This window comes from Sapajus apella, unplaced genomic scaffold (assembly GCF_009761245.1).
Source record: "Sapajus apella isolate SASKATOON/1434 unplaced genomic scaffold, GSC_monkey_1.0 scaffold20, whole genome shotgun sequence".
In the NCBI taxonomy this organism is placed as follows: Eukaryota; Metazoa; Chordata; class Mammalia; order Primates; family Cebidae; genus Sapajus; species Sapajus apella.
In genome coordinates this window covers 12,943,993-12,967,243 of record NW_022436960.1, presented here as the reverse complement: position 1 = coordinate 12,967,243, position 23,251 = coordinate 12,943,993, and the positions used below count along the sequence as shown (strand labels likewise).

The 23,251-nt window shown below is 42.9% G+C and overlaps 1 protein-coding gene across 3 annotated transcripts in view; it reads right to left on the bottom strand.

Moving 5' to 3' along the window:
* The window catches only part of NRDE2 (NRDE-2, necessary for RNA interference, domain containing), a 55,704-nt gene that overhangs the window by 11,293 nt on the left and 21,160 nt on the right, over nt 1-23,251 (bottom strand). For all 3 annotated transcript variants that reach the window (XR_004271746.1, XM_032287657.1, XM_032287658.1), the window contains 6 exons: nt 21,548-21,697; nt 12,651-13,098; nt 11,426-11,831; nt 9,952-10,085; nt 6,694-6,814; nt 578-753 (listed from right to left, as the gene is read on the bottom strand). Coding sequence is in view for 2 of the 3 variants with exons in the window: in XM_032287657.1 (XP_032143548.1) it covers nt 578-753; nt 6,694-6,814; nt 9,952-10,085; nt 11,426-11,831; nt 12,651-13,098; nt 21,548-21,697 (1,435 nt within the window). In the remaining variant the exon portion in view is untranslated. The remainder of the gene's footprint in view (nt 1-577; nt 754-6,693; nt 6,815-9,951; nt 10,086-11,425; nt 11,832-12,650; nt 13,099-21,547; nt 21,698-23,251) is intronic.

Here is a 23,251-nt window from a genome sequence, read left to right as displayed (position 1 = left end):
ACATGGTAACATAAATGAGATAACACAGGTGAAGTGCCTGGCACGCCAAAGGCATTCAGTAAACGCTAGTTTCTTCTTCCACAAGACACGCTGATGCCAACTGTCCAACACGGACCCTACAGCCAGCCCCTCTCGTCTTCTAGAGTCCAGTCTACCTGCTACAGCTTCACGAACTCAAGGGTGGGGTCGGGAGAGCGGACACAAGGGAAGAATCTAGGACAGGGATTCCGAGTTTTGTAAACAATCTGTATGTATCCCACAGGGTTCCTTCCATGTGAAAAATTAACCGAATGACCTGCAAGACAATCTCAGGGGTGACCACAAGGGCCCACCACCTACTAGGGGACAGGTGCTCTCTGGTCAAGTGCCTATATGCTCCCCCATCACCAAGGAAATTCTACACTGATACCCGGCAGGAAGGAAGTTTCCACAGACGAAAAGGGGCAGGTTAGCATCTCCTAAGCCAGCCAAGTGCTCAGAAAGCTCCAGGGGCCTCCTTTCAGATAACCAAAGTGCACTGGGATGGAAAGCAGGCAGAGGCCCCTGGTCAGCTTCCACCTGGGCGGAGGGTACGTGCCTGTCTCTCAGGATCCTCACAGTCTTCCTCGGTTTGCTTCTTGGTCTTATCAGGGCGCCAGGGCCGCCAGTGCCTCTGGTCTCGGGAACGCTCAGCAGCAAGCCAGATCTGCCACCTGGGCAGAGTCTTATCTTTTATTTCCTGGTCGTCCTCTTCTGGTTCATCGTCATCCTCATCTAGACAAGAATGAGACTTCTTTACCTCATCAGCATATAAAACCACCATCGCCACTCAATCAGCTATGTCAGGGAATGCTGGGCACCCGCAATGCCAAGATGTGTAAGAGCCATGCCAGCCTCCTCGGATACTCAGTGGGATCTAGGAACTCTATTGTAATCAGTCAAGTCCTCAGGAAACAAAGGAGGACAAGATGATGAAATCATATTATTTTAAATATTACAGTGATTAAAATGGAAATGACACATATTCTAGAACAGTACTGTCCCACAGAACTCACTGCGATGATACAAATGCTCTACATATCTGCATTAACAGGTAGCCACATGTGACTACATGTAGCCACTGGGCACGTGAGATGTAGCTAGTAAAGGAACTGAATTCTTTTTTTTTCTTTTTTTTTTTTCTGAGATGGAGTCTCGCTCTTGTTGCCCAGGCTGGAGTGCAGTGGTGCAATCTCGGCTCACTGCAACCCCCATCTCCCAGGTTCAAGCAATGCTCCTGCCCTACCCTCCCGAGTAGCCGGGGTTACAGGCATGTGCCACCACTACGTCTGGCTGATTTTTTGTATTTAGCAGAGACGGGGTTTTGCCATGTTGGTCAGGCTGGTTTCGAACTCCTGACGTCAGGTGATCCACCTGCCTCGGCCTCCCAAAATGCTGGGATTACAGGCATGAGTCACCATGCCTGGACTGAATTCTTAATTTTATTTAATTTTAAATAGCCACATGTGGTTGGAGGTTACGGTATTGGACAGCATAGTTTTAGAATGCTAAATGACATTTAATGACAGCATTAGTTTAGATTTTCTTGTCACTATTATTTTTAGCCAGGGACCTTATAATTAATTATGACCTATGCTCCTTAGAACTTGCCTTTTAAAAAGCCAAATCAGGATATCTAATACTTTGTTTCCTAACTCTAAACATGCAGAATGGAAGAAGAGAAAAGCCAGAGTTATCGTAAAGTTCAATGTTAAAAATAAATAAGGCATATAAAATGGTAGAGCCACACAGGAAGCCACCGCGGCAGTTTCTTACAAAGCTAAACATGCACTTAGCATAACTGCACTCTTGGGCACTGATCCCAGATAAATGAAAGCCTATGCTTACACAAAAACCTATATGCTAATGCTCAGGAGCAGCTTTATTCATAATTGCCAACACCTGGAAACAATCCAAACATCCTTCAGTAAGTAGAACTGTTAAGCTGTGGTCTGTTTACACAATGGAATACTACTCAGCAATAAACATGAGCAAACTACTGATATATGCAACAATATGGATGTATCGCAGGGAAATTATGCTACATTTAAAAAGCCAGTCTCAGAAAGTTACACACAAAACTGTTGCCAGGGATGTGGAAAAACCGGAACCCTTGTGTACTGCTGGTAGGAATGTAAAATGGTGCAGCTGCCGTAAGCCATGTGGAAAACAGCATGGCATACTAGACACGGGATTCCCATATGATGAGGCAATTCCACTGCTGAGAATCTGCCAGAAGAACTAAGACGTTCACAGCAGCATTATTCATAATGGCCCAGAGGTGGACGCAACCAAAGTATTCACTGATGAATGGACAGACAAAATGTGGCAGATACATACAGTGGAGAAGTGTTCAGCTTTAAAAAGGAAGGAAATCCTGGTGCGACATGGATGAAGCCTGAAGACACTATGCCAAGTGGAATCAGCCAATAACAGAAGGTCAACTGCTGTATGATTCCACATATTCCAGGCTCCTAAAGCCATCAAATTCATAGAGACAGACAGTAGAATGGTGACAGCTAGGGCCTGGGGGGAGGGAGAAATGAGGAGTTTGTCTTTAATGGGTACAGAATTGGGGAGGATGAAAAAGTCCCGGAGGTGGATGGAGGTGATGGCTGCATGACAGTGTGAATGCACTTACTGTCAGTGAACTGTATACCTAAAAACGATCAATTTTATGTTATACATGTTTTACAAAAAAAAATTGTGTTAGTAAGTTATATACCATATGATTCCATTTATATAACTTTCATGAGATAACAGGATAAGAGAGAGAGAATAACGTTTCCCAGGAGTTAGGGAGGGGGAAGGGGCAGACGTGGCTAAGAAGGGACAGCGTGAGGGAGCCTTGCGGTGATCAAACAGTTCTGTATCTTGATGTGGTAGTGATTATACAAAGCTACACACATGATAGGAACTGCCTAGTGCTACAGAGACACACACACACAAATGAGTGCATGTCAAATGGTGAAATGTGAATAAACTCTGCAGATTGTACCCATGCCAGTTCCCCGGTTCTGACACTGTGCTGTAGCATTACCCCTGGAAGGAACTGGACGAAGCATGCATAAAACCTCCGAGTACATTTTTTCTACTTCTTGTGACTCCATATTATTTCAAAATAAAATATTTTTAAAACCCAAATAAACACATAATGTACATATCAGCATCCTATTATTCTACCAATATTCTGTCTAAATGCTCTTCTGAGTTTCTCAAAAAAGAAACTAAAATTTAACTATTTATCACCTTCTTCTAAAGATCTATGTTTAAAGTAATCCTTTAATTACTCTGAAAAACTCTTTATACATATATATATATATATATAATAATTATTATTTTTTTTTGAGACGGAGCTTCACTCTGTCACCCAGGCTGGCCTCACTGCAACCTCTGCTTCCCAGGTTCAAGCAATTCTCCTGCCTCAGCCTCCAGAGTAGCTGAGACTACAGGCGCCCACCACCATGCCCAGCTAATTTTTGTATTTTTAGTAGAGATGGGGTTTCACCATATTAGCCAGGATGGTCTTGATTTTCTAACCTCATGATCCGCCCACCTCAGCCTCCCAACGTGCTGGGATTACAGGCATGAGCCACCGTGTCCGGCCTGAAAAACTCTTAAAAGAAAAATTACCTTTGTGAGCCATACATCAGACTTAGACACCTGAATCTAATACATTAAGGACTCAAAAGATTACATGGCTTTGGACAGACATTCACGTATAACAATTACACACTAACAGAAAGTGAGGACAAGAGAGAAGAAACATGCTATGAGAAATGCTCAAATATGTGATGAAATCAACTATCCTCTAAACGCTAACCTTGTCAGGATAAATAAGAGAAATTAAAAATAAAAACAAAAACTGTGATTAACTAGGTTTGCTGGAATCAATAAAATTTTCAGCCTTTCTTTTGACCCTCCTAGTGTTTTGGAGGACTTCCATTAAATTCATTAGAAAGAAATTCATCAACAGCAAAAGTTTACCCATAATGGAAATGTGTGAGAAGTTTGCAGAGAATGTAAGTACCAACACAAGTCTCTAACTTGATGCTAGGAGTCAAGGTTTTAATATTAATTTGCGGCTTAATTTGCAGCCAGGCTCGGTGGCTCACACCTATAATCCCAGCACTTTGGGAGGCCGAGGCAGGTGGATCATGAAGTTAGGAGATCGAGACCATCCTGGTTAACACAGCGAGAACCTGTATCTAATAAAAACACAAAAACTTAGCTGGGCGTGATGCCACGCGCCTGTAGTCCCAGCTACTTGGAAGGCTGATGCAGAAGAATCACTTGAACCCAGGAGGCAGAGGTTGCAGTGAGCCAAGATCATGCCACTGTACCCCACCCCTGGGTTCAAGAGAAACACACGAACCCGCCTTCCAAGTAGCTGGGACTACAGGAAAGAATATATATATATATATATATATATATATATAAAATTTTTAAAATATATATGTATGTATTTTTTAAGTGACCATTAGACATCTGGAAACTTATCAGAAGTAAAATTATTCTGTGGATACTATTATGAAAACTTTATCTTCACAGAAATGGAACACAGCCAACTGTGTAACAGATACTATGCTTGTAATGGGCTCGCTCTCTAACAAAAACCAAACAAAACCGAAAAAACTAAACCTAAAAACACAGCCCTTTGCTAAGTCAGTCACTCAGAAGAGTTACTAATCAGACTTCCGTTTTTGGCTCTGCTCATGCGGTCTTGCAGACTCAGTGGCTGAGTGCAACACCTACTTCCGTTTCATGCAGGCTGTTTTTCTTCATATATAAAACCACCGGTTAGCCTGATGAGCAGTTCTTATTCTTTTCAGAAAGGAATACTCCAGGGAAATCTAAACAGCTGAGGCTCTGACAGCTCCAAGTGAGGCACGATCACTGTCTGATGGCACTCCCCAGAGGACAGCTACCACAAAACACCTGAAGGGCCCCTCTCACTTCCTAGTGGTAACAGAAATGCTAGCCTGGAGCTCTGAACCGCCATGGAGACAATTCCTAATCCAAAGTTTTCATGGTGCAAATGAATAAACAAAGAAGGTCATACCTGTGAGAATAGGCTCACTGAGCCTAGGCAAGGAGCCACTCTCCTGAGTCCTTGTCCATCGCTCTTTCCCTATAGAACTTTCAACGAAATCATCTGCTTGGCAGATCTCCCTCTATGCTGGAACTGCCTTTGTGAAGCAGTTCCTAAATGTCTAAGAGTTGTGCTGTCCAGTACATTGCAAGTAATACATGGCTATCAAGCACTTGAAAAGTAGCTACTCTGGGCTGGGTGCCATCTGTAACCCCAGCACTTTGGGAGGCTGAGGTGGGTGAATTACTTGAGGTCAGGAGTTCGAGACCAGCCTGGACCAACATGGTGAAACCCTGTCTCTACTAAAAAATATAAAATTAGGTGGGCATGGTGGTGCATACCTGTAATCCCAGCTAGTTGGGAGGCTGAGGCATGAGAATCCCCTGAATCCGGGAGGCAGAAGTTGCAGTGAGCCAAGATCAAGCCACTGCACTCCAGCCTGAATGACAGACCCAGACTCTGTCTCAAACAAACAAACAAAAAAAACAAAAGTAGCTAGTCTAAACTGAGATGTGCCAAAAGTGTAAAATACATACTAGATTTCAAAGAGTACTAAAAAAGGATGCGAAATACCTAGTTAATAATTTTTTTTCTTTTTAAAGCATGCAATTGGCATCTGAATCTGGTTAATTTTAAAATATTGATTATATGCTAAAATGTTTTGATATATTAGATTAAATAAAATACACTACCAAAATTAACATCATCTGTTCCTTTTTACTTTTTTAAAGTGGCCATTAGAAAATTTGAAATTACACAAGAGGCTTGCATTGTATTTATAAATTCGACAGCTCTGTGTTAGAGTATAAATCTGGAAAGTACTTTGGGTCATCTAGAATGACAGTTATATAATTGCTAGGTAATACTTTATAATATTCCTAAAAAGGTAAGTTTTTTCAAAGTATCTGTTGGTCTGTACATTGCCAGGAGAACAAAAAGACCGTCTGAAATACACACTAAAAAAGAATGGGGTGGGGTATGGTGGCTCACACCTGTATCCCAGCATTTTGGGAGGCCGAGGCAGGCAGATCACTGGAAGTCAGGTGTTTGAGACCAGAGACCAGCCTGGCCAACATGGTGAAACTCCATCTCTACTAAAAATACAAAAATTAGCTGGGTGTGGTAGCAGGAGCCTGTAATCCCAGCTACTCAAGAGTCTAACACATGAGAACTGCTTGAACCCCCGAGGCAGATGTTGCAGTTAGCTGAGACAGCGCCACTGCACTCCAGCCGGGGCAAAAGAATGAGACTCCATCTCTTAAAAAAAAAAAAAAAGAATGGGAGTCGGGGTGGTGGTTATTAACAAGGGTCTTTCTTCAGTTGCAACCTATAAAAGGAAAAATTACAGAACTTTCAAACCCTCAAAGCATGATGTGCTGTAAGTGGACTGCTTTAAAATTTCTGAGGGAAGAAACAGTCCACTCTCCCATGACATCTACGTAACATTTTTGACATTTTGATGTGTGTGCAATGTTCTGAAGCTACTGATAAATAGCTTAAACAGATGAACAAATAATCATGAGGATGTAAAAACAAATTCCAGAAGAAAACGAAGTACGCGTCTTCACTGGGAGGTGACTTACCTGGGTTGATGACCACCCAGCCACCTCGCTCCTGCTGGTGCATCCACGCCTTCCAGCCTCGGGCTCCCTTCTCCCCAGCCCGGGGCTCTCCACTGTCCCAAAAGGGCTCAAAGAATTCCACCTGTTCAGGTTTTAGAATGGATGTCAGACTTCACTTGTACAAAACTGCTGAGTCAGTGGGCAAAACGAAGCACATGATCCTTGAAATCCGTTTGCCAACAGTCTTTGAAGTAGATACATGCTACATACCCCAAGATAGAAAAAAACAATGATCTACCATGGCAGGCAGCTTCCAAGATAGCCCCCACAACCTGACCCCTGCCTCGTGGTTTTCACACTGGCATGTGAGCTGGACCTGGTGATTCTAACACAAAAAATATGGCAGAAGTGATGGGAAGTCCCTCCTGAGATTAGGTTACAGAAAGACCAGTCAAAGGTTCGGCAAGAAGGGTCTCCAGCTGTGTAGGAAGGGAGTGGTTTCCTAGTTCTTATCTTACCAGGCCAGTCTAACCAGGGAGAGTGGCACTGCCAGTTCACCTAGTACCACTGACCCCCAAGCTGGTCCCTAAAGTCATGCTGCTTTCAAGATATTTTAAGGAAGGTTCCAATAAGACAAACCATGAGCTCTTGAGCACCATCATACCTTAAGTAACTATATATTTCTAACACCTGGCACAATACTCAATGCCTAGCAGGGACTCCATAAATACCTGTTGACACAGATCCGAACAAGGTAGGCAACCAGGGAACAAAAATGTCTTTTTTTTTTTTTTTTTTTTTTTTGAGAGAGTCTCACTCTGTCGCCAGGTGTCGGGCTGGAGAGCAGTGGCGCAATCTCGGCTCACGGCAACCTTCGGCTCACGGCAACCTCCGCCTCCCGGGTTCAGGCAATTCCTCTGCCTCAGCTTCCCAAGTAACTGGCACTATAGGCGCACACCACCACACCCAGCTAATTTTTGTATTTTTAGTAGAGAAGGGGTTTCACCATGTTGGCCAGGATGGTCTCGATCTCTTGACCTCGTGATCCACCCGCCTCGGCCTTCCAAAGTGCTGGGATTATAGGCGTGAGCCACCGCACCTGCCTGCATTTTTTTTTTTTTTTGAGATGAGTTTTGCTCTTGTTGTCCAGGCTAGAGTGTGCAATGGTGTGATCTTAGCTCACCACAACTTCCGCCTCCTGGGTTCAAGGGATTCCCCTGCCTCGGCCTTCCAAAGTGCTGCGATTACAGGCGTGAGCCACTGTACTCAGCCTAAAGGTCTGCATTTTAAAGCCTGGCCCCATTAGCACCTCCTTCATTCATTCGTGCATTAGATCTGCAGTGTGTGGTAAGCAGCTCATTGGCAATAAATCTTTCCCTATGGAACAGAACGTGAACACAGCAATGAATAGAAACGTGATCATGTTATCAACTGGAAACAGGACTGTAAAGGTGAGCCAATAACCTACTCAATGAAAGCTTTTGTAAGAAACCTTTTGAAGAGGACAAGCAGGCTTCCAGTGGGCACAGCAAGGGCCAGGAGCCACAGGATTATCCAGCCTGAGTCCTGGGCAGTGCCACACACGCCTGGAAGAGCATGGCCTCCAGGAGAGTCACGTCAGGGCAGGGCAAGCATCCTGACACGTCAGTCATCCTCAGGAAGGGGAACCAGGAAGACTACGCACCCTCTTTAGAGGTCTGGCTCTTGTAAGAGAAAAGAAAGTTTACTCAAGAAAAAGAAAGGTTTTTTTTTTTAAATAGTGTGATAAATGAGTATAATCAATTTGTTTATTCCGCAGAAACACAGACCAGTAGTATCAGACCTGCCTGTGTTAAATCACGCTACTATGTTTATGGTAACAATGTCTCTCAGTTATAAAAGCAATATGCAATGTTATTAAATAAGAAACTTTATTCCAAGGTTGTCATGTAAATGCTTTGGAATTACATGTGCTGCAGCACAGGGATCAGGGTTGAGAGAGGTGGTCCTTGATGGGTCACATTCGTAGGCAGAGCCCTCCACCCATCGCTCTGTTCTTATCACAGGGGGACTTATGAAAGGGGCAGGGGAGGGGGTGAGAGAAATTCTGATCCTGACCCACAAGGCTCCTTAGAATCAGCTGAGAAGCACTTCTGTAGTACAGCCTAGTCTTAAAATCTCAAAGCATGCCTTAAAATTACTTTATTATATGGCTTATTATGATCAATCACAGCAATTTAAGTAGTATAATTCTTTGATCCAACTTTTTCTTGAGGTAGCATGATAAAAACGGTCTCTACTGGCAATTCATGGAACTCCCACACCATGGAGACCCTGGCCTCTCAAGACACACTTTTGAAATGTTCACCATAAATTCAGATATTCTATTTATCTTCCACTAGACATCTTTACAGAGTAGAAAACGGAGTTGTTTTTAGTGGAAAAAGGTAAAAGATACGTTTTCTTATTTATACAGCTCTATAAAAATTGTTTATTTCTTCACTTCATGCATCTCAAATACTGGCAATGCTTGCTTGTCATCTAAAAGATGAATCCTTCCCCAGCAGGATCATTGCTGACAAGGTGCCTATGTGTCATTTCATTTGAACTCTAGCAAAGATTGTGGGTACTTATTAGGTTCATAGGGGAAGTGATGCAAGACCCAAACTAGAATGTATAAGGGTGGAAGAGACAGTAAACCTTTATACAAGGTTTAAAATGGCATGACAACTGTTTCCCTGACTGGGGGAGCTAACCAGCACTGAAACAAAGGCAGAAAGAGAAGAGGGGAAGAGGGGAAGGAAGGAAGAGGGGAGGGAAGGAAGGAAGGAAGGAAGGAAGGAAGGAAGGAAGGAAGGAAGGAGGGAGGGAGGGAAGGAAAGAAGGAAGGAAAAGAGGGAGGGAGGGAAGGAGGAAGAGGGGAAAGGAGGGAGGGAGGAAGAGGGGAAAGGAGGAAGGGGGGGGAGGGAAGAAGGTAGGAAAGGAGGCAGGGAGGGAGGGAAGAAGGTAGGGAAGGAGGCAGGGAGGGAGGGAGGCAAGCTTCGAGGGTGGGTCCTCAGAAAGCCTTTATGTTGTGAAGGAGGGGGAAGCTTCTTTTACCTATCCACATCTCGCTAGTTTTATTACAAAACTTTGCTTGGATAACTGGACATTTCTGAGAAGTCCTCCTCAGCAGACTGATATAAAGGAGGATATGGTATTTTAAAACACTACCACCACCTCTCATTACCCACACCTTCCCCCTCTCCCTCCAGAGAGGGAGACAGAAAGAAGAGAGATGAGGCGAGCAGAGCTGGGTACCTGTCCTTTGGTGGGCATATCTTTCAGGCTGTCAGGTTTGAAGAAGGTGAAGTCCACCATGGCCTGGAACAATGAGATGGCCTTCTCAGAGTGGCCGGCCTGCCGCAGTAAGTGGCACTGCTGAAGAAAGAGTGCTACGAACAGGAGGGCAAAGGGGAAGAAGCCTGGTTGATACCATTAAAGGGAAAGAACGTAACTTCTCAAAAACAGGCAATTAACACACTTTTACCTGCAATCACTGTTAATTTCCAAAGCTGTGATACGTGCCCTGATTTAAAGTGACTCAAACAGTATTATAATCCAAGTATGTTTGTTCTAATTCTCGTATGAAACCCTCACAGAACACAAATATTAACAATAAAAACTGTATATAGTACATAAAAATAAGTCAAGAGGTTGGTCTGAATGCTATCAAATAATCAAAGTTCATTATTACAAGAAAAAGGATGGCGTAGCAAATTTTTATCAGAAAGCAAAGAGCTATATTCAATTGATCACTAGATGGCATGAGTCACCAGCAACTTCCATCCCATGTTCAGAGATGTAAACAAATCAAGATTCCACTTCTGAACACTGCAGTTCATCTTACTTGTGGTACAATTCCAGCTACTAAATAACACTCAGCTATTTGAGTAGATCACAAGCAGTAACAAATTCAAGACTCTGTGTCAGTGTGATACATCCTTATCTTTTGGGAGCAATGCATTTCTATCTTTAGATTCCAACAGAAGTTAACGTGCAATAGCAGGGGTCGCGATCAAATCAATGCCCGCTCTGTGCCGGACACTGAGCTAGGCTCGTCACAGATTATCTCCTTTACTGCACACCACAGTCCTGTAAAGCAGGTGTATAGTATTGTTGCTCACAGGGAAAACAGAGCTCAAAGAGGACTCGCCCAAGGACACAGCAGAGCCAATGAAGGGCAAAGCCTTCAGGATTCAAGGTCAAGAGTGATTACTCTGGCTCTGCATAACATGCAGCCTCCAACATCTCATTACTGCCAAAATTTATACTCCAGGCTCCTTCAGGACACACCAAAAATGTTATACAAACACACCAAAACAGTATAGTAATACCCACGACTTCTATTTACGCAGTGGTTCTCAGTCAGGACGTCTCACGGACATTACTGCCTGGGACTCTATAATTGGGTGAGACAGGTACAAGCATCTCAACAGATAAGGCCATCAACTGCCAAAGCAGTTAAGAGACTGGCCTATGTTTACTTGGTTAATAAGCAGAACCTTGTCCAGTGATAGTTTCTTACCTCTACTGGCTCTATTGCCCCCACCTGTCCTGGGAGCTGGGGGCAAATCTGTTATCAAGAAGAGTCACAATACTTTTTTAAAAAAATCAGTTCTATCAAACAATTTAGACTTTTTCTAGAATGAACCAAAAACAGATTTTCATTTTCAAGTAAAGCCAAAAGAAAGTCTAACTCCTCCCAAGTAACTGGATCTGGTTATCTCCTTACCAAACATGGCCTCTTCTGTGCCAGGCAACGCAGGGTGAGATAAGATGCTGCCGTCCTTAACAGCAGACAAGGTACTCAAGCATTTTCCATAAAGACTGTGAATTTTTGATATCGAAAAGGTACTAAACTGGCTCTGGCAAAACAAAAGGTATTTCTGCCAAAGGGCTGTATTATTGGGATGTAAAAATATCAGTTTCTGCCACTCTTTGACCAGAGTGGAGGGCTCCCAGAACTCTGCGCAGAGCTTCAGCTTGGCCAGTTTCAGATCCACACTGCTCAGGTTGCTCTCAATGGCCCGCTCCAGAATGGCCAGCTTCTTCTCCAGAACGAGCTTCAGGGACCTCTTTCGCTTTTCTTGCTCTCCTTCGTCGATGGCATACAAGCCAGGACTTTTCATGACCTCGTCCTCGACAACAAAAACACCAATTTACAAATGCAAATGGACCTGGGGGATCCTGAGAGTTTCAACAATGCTTAGTGACTTTCTTACCACCCCCTAGGGAAATGTCATTCAGATTTTCTTAAACCACTGGTTTGCCACAATTTCTTTTAAAGAAAACTTGGATCCTAAGGTGCTTGTGTCACCTGGTATATCTGGTCTTGTGTTTATCACTTAACTGTCCACTTTCTGTCATTTGAAACTTTGATTTCTGTATCAATGACTAGCGAACAATGTCTTGAAAGTCTTAAGAGCAGACATTACCAATAAAACAGCCAAAAGTGGGACAAAATATGGTAATTGTATGACTGGTTCAAAACGAGGGACTCAGACAAACCCGTAAGTTTTCCAAAGGGAGCGCATTGCTCTAACTGGGTAATACACTGGGCAGCCCTTTCTCTTTCACAATTCTGTGCGCTCGGCCCTTTCTGTGTACTTCAGGAATGCCTCTCCCTATCTGGTGAACATCTCTTCTTTCACGATTGTGTTCCAGTCTCCCCTGTGCCTTCTTGGTAGCTCTTTCTCCTCCCTCACTGCAAGTCACCTCTCACTCCACTCCCAAGTTACACATTACAGCATTTACTGCCCCAGGGTGCACCTATTCTTCACAAGTCCATCTTCCTCGTTGGACTTTGAGCAAGCTCAGGGCAAAGGCTCTCTTCTATCATCTCTGTATGCCCAGTGTCAAACTTCCTCATAAGCTCAAAAACTGCTGCAGAGTCCATCAGTTTGCCCACAATCACGAATGTCCCTCTAAGGTAAGAGAATTGGGATGGCAACACATACCTGAAAAGCAACAAATGCCATCCACAGCTGCGTATCCTGCGGATTCTCCCGCACCCTCCTGTTAAACTCCTCCACCCTGGCCTTGAGAGCCGCACTCTCGCTGTCTGGCTGTGTGTCTGGCTGCTTTGATTCCTGCTCTGGAGGACCCTGTCCTTGCAGCCACTGTGTGGTTGACTGATCATAAATCCCCAGAGGATTCAACCAGGTTGTAACAGGAGCTGCATCTTCCAAGTCCTTCACTGGTATAAAGGAGGCGGGGTCGGATGATGGAGGTTCAGTTTTACTGCTAATGGCAACTCCATCGATGTTCATTAACCCCACACTCTTCTTAGTAAAATAGCGTTCAACCTGCTTGCGTGAATGCTTCTTCTCTGTGGAAGTCCCTTCCCAAGATATGCGTTGTTTCGCAGGATTAATGCCAAGGCAGGAGTCTCCTTTCCTCTTGTATCTTAGATTAGGAAAAGAAAAAAAGTTACTGAGGGAATATGTGCACTACCTCTGAATGACTGAAGGCTCATTAGACCTAAACTCTTGTTATGCAAGTTAATTGCATCTAGCCAAATTCACCTTACATTCAAAGTGCTTCTATTTGGAGAAACACAAGGACCAGCAATTAACTTTCTTTCTGCCTGGCTTGACTTCTTCCTGTAACACTTCAACTCTTCATTAACATCTCATGAATTTAAGATCATGCCTGTCTGCTAGATCTTAGTAATTTCTATTTTCCTGCAGCCTTGTAGAGAACTGTCATACACATTATGGCATTTGATCATCACAGCCACATGTGACAGGCAAGGCAAAAATCATCTTCCCCTCTCTTAACTGTTCTTAAATAAGGACACAGGCCTGGGAACCTGGATCATCTGTCTCCTAGACTAGTCCTGTTTCCTCAATATGTTCCTGTGTCCCTACTTAAGAAGATAACATAGAGGCCTAAGATTCTTTTTTTAATCCTGAAACAAAGTATGTCAAATGAAATTACATTTGGTTATTTTCTACTCTAGAGGAAAAGAGGCTGGGTTCTAAAATGCTTTTATGGAACGTGTAGGCGTCCCCAGAGTTAACAAACACATGACTACTAAATATTTGCACAGGCAAAAGCTAAGGAAAATTGTACATTTTTCTGTATGTATGTTAGCAAACAACTCAATTTAAAAAATGGGCAAAAGATCTGAACTGAAATTCCACAAAAGAAGACATGAATAGCCAATAAGGACATAAAAAAAAAAAATACTCAACATCATTAGTCAACAACGACAGGCAAATTAAAACCACGATGAGGTACCACACACATCAACTAGAACAGTTTTTAATTAATATTTAAAAGGCTGACAACACCAAATGTTGGTGAGTAACCTGGGGAGTAATCAGGACTCTCACCTGCTGCCAGCAGGAATGTAAACTGGTATAATCACTTCAGGAAAAGATCTGGCCATTTCTTAAAAAACTAAACACAGACCTGACCTATGACCCAGCAATTCTATTCCCACATATTTACCCAAGAAAAAGGAAAGCGCATGTCTACACAGAGACGTGGGCACAAATGTTCTCGGCAGCTTTATTCCCAGCAGCCAAACACTGAAAGAGTCCACGTGTCCACCAATAAAAGACAGAAAAGTAAATGGAGGTACAGCCATACAATGGAACACTACCAGCAGTAAAAACAAGCTATTGGTAAGTGCCTTACGGATGGATGGATCTCAAAAACGTTACGCTGAGTGAAAGAAGCCAGATACAAAAGAGTACACACTGTGTAATTCCACTTACGTGCATTTTAGAACAGGTAAAAACTGATGGTAGAAAAAAATCAGAAAAATTATTGCCTCTGGGAGGATGGGGTGCAGAGACCAGAAAGAGCACGAGGAAACTTTTGGGGGTTATAGTTATATTTCACATTTTAATAGAGGTTTGAGTTATACAGGCATGTATGTTTGTCAAAACTCAAGAGAATGAAGCCTTGTGCATTACGCTGCATGTAAATTTTCAATCAAAAGAATAAAACTAAATAAATACTGACCTCTAGTTAATAATATACACGCTGAAGTTGTTGGGGGATTGTTTATTGATCTCAGTGTACTTTGATATGCATCAAAAAAATAAGATGGGGGCCGGGCGCGGTGGCTCAAGCCTGTAATCCCAGCACTTTGGGAGGCCGAGGCTGGCGGATCACGAGGTCAAGAGATCGAGGCCATCCTGGTCAACACGGTGAAACCCCGTCTCTACTAACAAAAAACTACAAAAAGAAATTAGCTGGGCATGGTGGCGCGTGCCTGTAATCCCAGCTACTCAGGAGGCTGAGGCAGGAGAATTGCCTGAACCCAGGAGGCGGAGGTTGCGGTGAGCCGAGATCACGCCATTGCACTCACTCCAGCCTGGGTAACAAGAGCAAAACTCCGTCTCAAAAAAAAAAAAAGATGGGTTAATGGATGGACAGATACGGTAAGCAAATACAGTACAAGGTTAATGGTAGACGTGGGGGCAGGAATATGAGCATTCACTGTAAAATTCTTTCAATTTTTACTGTGTATTAAAATTTTTTCCTAATAAAGCTGGAAATGCTGTGGGGAGCAAAAGGCAGGGGAGAACTGCCTTCATCTTCTGTCAGCTCCCAGGACGCTCTGCTCCACTTCACCCTGGTTCAGGGCCGGGCTCTCTCCCACCACCTCTATGGCTTCTGCACAGCCAACAGGTCCCCTCTCTGAGTGCCTTTGCCCCACTCACTAACCACACACAGCACATTCCACTGTAGGGGACTATTTTCTCACACAGACATAAACATTCTCTCTCAAACCCTTTAGTCTCTCTCCCAATTCTTTCTGGATTTTCTCATGATAATCTCTTGCCATTCCATTTATGAGTCAAAAACAACCTTAACAAAGGTGTGATGAGATAAAACAGCACTAACGTAGTTCTAAACACGGCTGTCATTCCCTAAGGAACAAACTTAAAGTTAAAAAGCTAGTTTTATTCTCCTTAATTCTCTGTTAATAGTATTGATTCCTCATTAATCTCACAAAAAATATACAGTATTTAAGATATTCATGAAACCTCCTGAAAAATATTTACTGTTTCCTGACTTTAAACTAACAGCTGCATTTTTATAAATTAGATGAAAATGATAAGAGAAGGAAAAAACATGTTACCGGCCTATATTACTATCTACTTTCAGAGCCACATGTGTTTCAGTATGTATTTACTGTGGGCACATATATCCTTTTGTTTTTGTTTTGTTTTGTTTGAGGCAGAGTTTTGCTCTTGTTGCCCAGGCTGGAGAGTAATGGTGCGATCCAGGCTCACTGCAACCTCCGCCTCCCAGGTTCAAGCGATTCTCTTGCCTCAGCCTCCCGTGTAGCTGGGATTACATACATGCGCCACCACAGCCAGCTAATTTTGTATTTTTAGTAGAGACGGGGTTTCTCCATGACCACAGGTGATCCGCCCACCTCAGCCTCCCAAAGTGCTGGGATTACAGGCGTGAGCCACCGCACCCAGACATCCTTTTTAAAAACAGTTGATGTCACATAGTTTCGGGCCATCCTTCCTACTTATAAGCATTTCCACATACCATTAATCTTAGAAAATATAATTTTTATTGACTTCAAACTGTTCCATTGGATGGATGTGCCATAATTTATTTAACCACTTCCCTACTGTTAGACATTTAGGTTGTATCCAATTTACTTAGCATAAGATCTTAATAATTAGGACCTAGGCTATAATTTAACACAATATTCTCCCAAATGAAGGCACTTTTCCTATAAAATCCTTATCAAATAATCAACTAATGGCTGGGCATGGTGGCTCACATCTGTGATCCCAGCACCTTGGGAGGCTGAGGTGTGTAGATCAGTTAAGGCCAAGAATTTGAGACCAGCCAACATGGTGAAACCCTGTCTCTACTAAAAATACAAAAATTAGCTGGGTGTGGTGGTACATGCCTGTAGTCCCAGCTACTTGGGAGGCTGAGGCATGGGAATCGCTGCAATCCTAAGAGGCAGAGGTTGCTATGAGCCAAGACTGCACCACTGCACTCCAGCCTGGGCAACAGAGCAAGGCTCTGTCTCAAAAAACAAAAACAAAATCAGCTAACTTTCACTTGAATAATTCCAGAAGTAGGAATGCCCACTTTGTTTCAAGGTTCCATGAATGCTGTATATATGTTTAATTTAAATGAATGCAGCTACTGGCACTTGGCCATAAACAAAACTAAAAACACAGGGAGCAGGGAAGGGCAGAGGAAGACCAAGTGCATTTTACTGGAGCATACCATTCTGCCCGGAATCTACTCAGTGGGTCTGCACCCCAGGAGGAGTGGGACTGGCAACACTGACTTGCCTTTCCTTGCTTGGCTTCCATTCTCAATGCCCTCACAGTGCCAAACTGCTCAGTCCAAATCCCAGCCCCACTATTTACTAGTTGGGTGACTGTGATCAAGTTATTTTAAAAATATAAAATAAAATAAAAAATAATCTGTCTGTGCCTCAGTTTCCTCATCTGTAAAATGCAAATAACACGCCTATATCATGCAGTTGCTATTAATTTTTTTTTGAGACAGAGTCTCGCTCTGTTGCCCAGGCTGGAGTGCAGTGGCACGATCTCAATCTTGACTCACTGCAACCTCCACCTCCCAGGTTCAAGCGATTCTCTCATGCCTCACACCCTTGAGTAGCTGGGATTACAGGTGTGCGCCACCACACCTGGCTAATTTTTATACTTTTAGTAGAGATGGGGTTTCACCATATTGGCCAGGCTGGTCTCGAACTCCTGACCTCAAGCAATTCACCCACCTCAGCCTCCCAAAGTGCTGGGAGATTACAAGCATAAGCCACTGCAGATGACTAAAAAAAATTTTTTTACAGTCTCCCTCTGTTGCCCAGGCTGGAGTGCTATGATGCAATCATAGCTCACTGCAGCCTCAAACTCCTTCAAGCAGTCCTCCCACCTTAGCCTCCTGAATGGTTGGGACTATAGGCACACGCCACCATACTCAGCTAAGTTTTTAATTTTTTGTAGGGATACAGACTCACTATGTTGCTCAGTCTTGTCTTGAACTCCTGGCCTGAATCCATCCTCCTGTGTTGGCCTCCCAAAGTGCTGGGACTACAGGTATGGGTCACTGCACTTGGCCAAAAATGTTTATATATGTAAAGTCCTTAGAAGAGTGTCTGCCATGTAATGAGGGTTAGATAAGTTTAAATTATTACTATTTTATCAAAGTTGGCTCCTAAACATAGGCCAAGTATTTTATCTGGTGTATAGCCAAAGAAATAACTATCTATTCCAAAAATGGAGAAAAACTGAGCTAAACTCCACTATCCAACAGTATATTAGTCTTAAGGAATTTTCCAAATATAGTTTGGACTCCAATTTTCAAGTTATCCACTAACTTTAGAACCTAACCCCTGCTTACCATAACACTTGTCACTGCGGGATGCTCACACGAGCAGAAGATGTGCTACGCTACACTGAGCCAACTCTGACTTCCTGGAACTGCCACTCATTAGTACTGGTTCTGACTTCACAAGTCACACAAAATAGCGTCAATCCAGACTCCAAGGGACAGTCCAACAAAGCTTAAAAGACAATGATCGGGGGTGGGAGGGGGAAAAAAACAAAAAAAGACAATGATCATATCCCTGCCTAGGCCAAATGCCCATCTAGTCCTCACATGACGGTGCTAGTCAAATCCTAACTGTTCACCTTCATTTCAGTGCTCTCGGTGTGTCAGCATTCCTCCTAAAGTGTGAAAATTCAGTACCTGACACAAAATTGTGAACTGCAGAACCAACTAGTTCCGCTTTGTCAACAAGAGAATGATGAGTTTTTTTTCAGTTGCACTGGACTCACAGCTTGCAAGTCACAAGCACATGAATCAAGTGTGCAGATGAATCAAGTGTGCGCAACTGGTGACCCCAAAGCCAGGGAACAAAAATGTCAACTGCATAGGGAACCAAGATACCTGAACCAAGGAGCATGGACCAAATTAAGAAGTGAGGGGAGCTGCTGCAATATGAACTTAAGTGCCAAGAACCCTACACTGCCTGTCTGCATAACCAATCAAACCACGCCTCGATACATTTTCCTAGCTCCCTCACAGTTGCTCTCTTCCTATAAAACACAGACCTCATCTGGGGGTGACAGACTCAAGTGCTACCTCCTGTCGACCTTGCCATAAATTTGCTTCTTTTCTTGAAAGCTGGTGCCATCGTATTGACTTCCACGCACTTGGGGCATTGAGCCCATTGCTCAGTGACAGTATTCCCACTGTCCTCTTACCAGCTCAGAGTGCCATGAGATCAATAACTTCCCAGACCTGGACACTAGAAGTTATACAGCTACTAATCCAGGCAAGATGTATCTTGTGTAAACTTTACCGAATTGCTAGGAAATCACAATGGGCTAAGCCCTCTAGCAGTAGTACCCTTGCAGTTTAGATTCATCAGGCTGTCTCCAATGACTCTCTTCCTAAGGTCTGTGCAATTCATTAGCAAAAGCTCAGGAGCCACTCTTTCTTAGTACATCCTCCTCTTTTCATCTTTTAATAAATACTAACCCTTTATATTTGCACACCAATTTCCAATTCCGTGTCAAATATTTTGATATTTAAGTGCAAGTCACGGCAGAAGTTACAATTTCCAATTTACAAATGAAGAAATGGAGGCTCAGACAGGTCAGGTGACTTGCCTGGGACTATATTGCTAGTAAATGGCAAAGTCAGGATGAGAACCAGAGTCCTCTGTTTCCAAAGCTAGAAAACGTCCTACCACACACCCTGTCTCATCTTTCTGCATGGGCGGTGAAAGAACATTTGAAATGTGGGCAGAGACACATGGCTTCAAATCCCAACCATGCTGCTGCCGGGCTGCATGACCTCGTGCAGTTACTTAACCTCTCTGCGATTCCTCTTCCTCATTCGTAAAATGAAAGAGCTCTCCTCCTCTTCACAGCAGCTGTGATGACCAGACAGGGTAACTTAAGTGAAACAATGTACACAGCATCACGGCCACTACCTCATGTCCAGTCTCTGTTGACTGCCCCATCTTTTATTGGGATCTACCACATCTGGGGCAGTACCCTGCAGTGGCATGGAAAACCAAATAATACCTCAGGAAGCATTAAGATTACTCAAAAATATATGAATACATTGAAAATATAATGGTCATTTACAGTCAACCATGAAGTTTCCATTGACAGTAGGTAGATTACATATGTACTGAATAAAACGACTGTTATTAACTTATCAGGAAGGAAATTTTAGTTGGAATTGCTCACAAGGAGAGGTATAATGTCAGGATCAGTGACAACAGGATTAAAATTCAGAGATACAGCAAAGTAATGGAAACTGAAATTAATTTCACAGAGTCATCGGCCTATAAAGAATAATGATTTCCAAGATCTCCTCTTGGCCTTTTATTCCACAATTGATGATTCTCTATCTTCAACTCTCATTATCTGTAAACTGTTTGGCAACAGATTGTGTGTTACTGTTTTTTATGTTCCCAACAGTTTCTTACAAAGTACTAAATATCTAAAGCAGGGGTATCAGATATGATTTGGCTGTATCTGCACCCAAATCTCATCTTGAATTGTAGCTCCCATAATCCCCACGTCATGGGAGGAGCCCAGCGTTAGGTAACTGAATCATGGGGGCGGGTCTTCCCTGTGCCATTCTCATGATAGTGAATAAGTGTCACGAGATCTGATGGTTTTATAAAGGGCAGTTACCCTGAACATGCTCTCTTACCAGCCACCATATAAGATGTGACTTCACTCCCTTTTCACCTTCCGCCATAATTTAAGGCCTTCCCAGCCACGTGGAACTGTGAATCCATTAAACCTCTTTTTTTTAATAAATTATCCAGTCTCAGGTATTTCTTCATAACAGTATGAAAATGAACTAATACAGTATCCAATATTTTGGTTTCCCTGGGCCCCACTGGATGAAGAATTGTCTCGGGCCACACATAAAATATACTAACGCTATTGATAGCTGATGAGAAAAAAAGAAAAAGAAAAGAAAAAAAAAGAGAAAGGAAGGAAGGAAGGAAGGAAGGAAGAAAGGAAGGAAGGACAGAAGGAAGGAAGGAAGGGGAAAAGAAAAGAAGGAAGAGAGAAAGAAAGAAAGAAAGGAAGGAAGAAAGAAAGAAAGAAAGAGAAAAAGAAAGAAAAAGAAAGAAAGATAGAAAGAAAGAAAGAAAGAAAGAAAGAAAGAAAGAAAGAGAGAGAAAGATAGATAGATCACAAAAAAAATGTCATAATGTTTTAAGAAAGTTTACAAATTTGGGTTGGGCCTCATTCAAAGCCATCCTAGACCACATGCAGCCCAAGGGCCATGGGTTGGACAAGCTTGGCCTAAAGGGTTTAGTAAGTACTCAAATATTTTTGATTGCCAGATTAGAGGGGATAAGTTCAAACTCATTACTAAAGTAAATATCACCTATTTTTATGATTAACTGACGGTGTATGCTAGAAACATTTTGAAAATGTCCTTACCACTAAATGCCATTTTTTAAATGACAGATGTCGGGGGTAGATAAATAAAAAGCTTTGCAACTTTTAAATATGGCATATAGATTAGACTGAATGGCTACTAGATTGTCTGTCACAATTAATTATTAGAACGTATTTTTAGATTCACTTATTGACAAATATTTACTGCACACCTTCGGTGCCAGGCACTATGCCAAGCACCATGGAGAAGTAAGCTTAATCTGACTTAACTTCAAGTGTTAAGCTTTCATTTTAGAATATGAGATGAGACATGTGCCTGAACAATGTAATAAAAACCAACAGAATTGATGAGAGAGAGAAACAGGCAGACAGACAGTGCTAAGAGAGCTCTGAGGAGAAAAAAGTTACTTTCCAACAGCGAAAATCAGGGTAAACAAGGTGGCTACCTTGCTATATCCCCTCGGTAGAGAGACTTGTACTCCCAGTTTGCAGGATCTGGTTTCTTATCTGTTCTGAAGGTTTCTCCTGCCACAGCCTGAATGTCCTCAAGCCAAACAAAGCGATGTCCAGATTCAGCTGCAGCATTATTTCCTTCACTGTGGGACAAAGGAAGAAGGGACTTTAAAAATCTTCCACTGACACAGTTGGCATTTTCAGCAATATTAAACACTTCAAATTCCACATGGCATCAAACACATCGAAATACATAAAATGTACACGTGCCATAGAGATTGAAGAGGACTCTCGCTCTGGGCAAAGAGTTTTAAAAAATAAGGGAAGGCTGGGTGTGATGGCTCACGCCTATACTCCCAGCACTTTGGGAGGCCGAGGCAGGCGGATCACGAGGCCAGGCGTTCAAGACCAGCCTGACCAACATGGTGAAACCCCATCTCTACTAAAAATACAAAAATTAGCCAGGCACAGTGGCACGCACCTGTAATCCCAGCTATGTGGGAAACTGAGGCAGGGGAATCACTTGAACCCAGAAGACAGAGGTTGCAGTGAGCCAAGATCGCGCCACTGCACTCCAGCCTAGGCGACAGGGCAAGACTCTGTCTCAAAAAACTAAGTAAATAATAATAAAGCAAAATGACATTCTACCAACAAAAGAAGTCTTCCTGTCTCAAAAACTAACCCGAATAATACAGGTATACAGGAGTTCTTTTAAATATTTCATTTAGATTACTGTAACTTGAATTTCCTATATATTTATAAACAAGGTCTTTTCCTAAAAAGTACTCCTGCTCTGAGGCACCTTGGAGGGCTAGGCAGAGGCAACTACCACACCTCCAAAGATGACAACCACCGACATTAATGTGCACTGCCCTAACTTCACCTAACTTACTTGAAAGTGACTACTTTATTCCAACTCAAAATTTCTTTAAAAAGCCATGGTTCTGAACTGTTCATCCTTCACTATTACTTAGGCTTGGTCTCAGCCTCATTTTTACAGTCTGGACTCTATTCACCGTTTTGCTTATACATCTGGACCTCGTATGTAAAGGGCAGAATCACAAGGCTCCCCAGAAGACAAGATCCTAAGCTATCTCTCTGAACCAATGTGTGAGCTGGCAGTCTTTCAGCTCAGATACAAAAGTAACCACTCCTGGCGTTGAGAGGGAGGGAAGGTTTTTTCCGCATCTAACATCTTCTAGAGAAAATCAGTTGATAATGCTGCTGACACAAGAAGCTGCCAAAGTAGTCAAAACAGCCATTAACTGTTGTTCCATCTCTGCTTTTCAGCTCTGCCCAGGTAAAAATAAAGATTCTGGAGGCTTCTTAATTATTCTTGGCAGGGAATACAAGGGAATGACATTTCAGAAACACTAAATAGCTACTCAATACATAGTTGTTGAATGATGAGCCTCAGGTTAATGTATGGAGATTTTAACACATCCCCCTTCAGAACAACTGCAGAGGGCTTTCTGTCTACAAAAACCATAAGGGCCAATGAAAAGATGGAGAGCTTACTACAAACTGATTGATCCATTCGAGAAAGAAATGGAAAGCCAACTGGGAGAAAAAAGCATAGGCCAGCTGCAGACCACTCCTAAGGAGTAATCAGGCATTTTCCTCTCCTACTGAGCTAAGGAAGCAGGATGTGGTAGTCTGGGCTCTGTGCGAGGAAGGAGCTGCCTTCACCTGAGGGT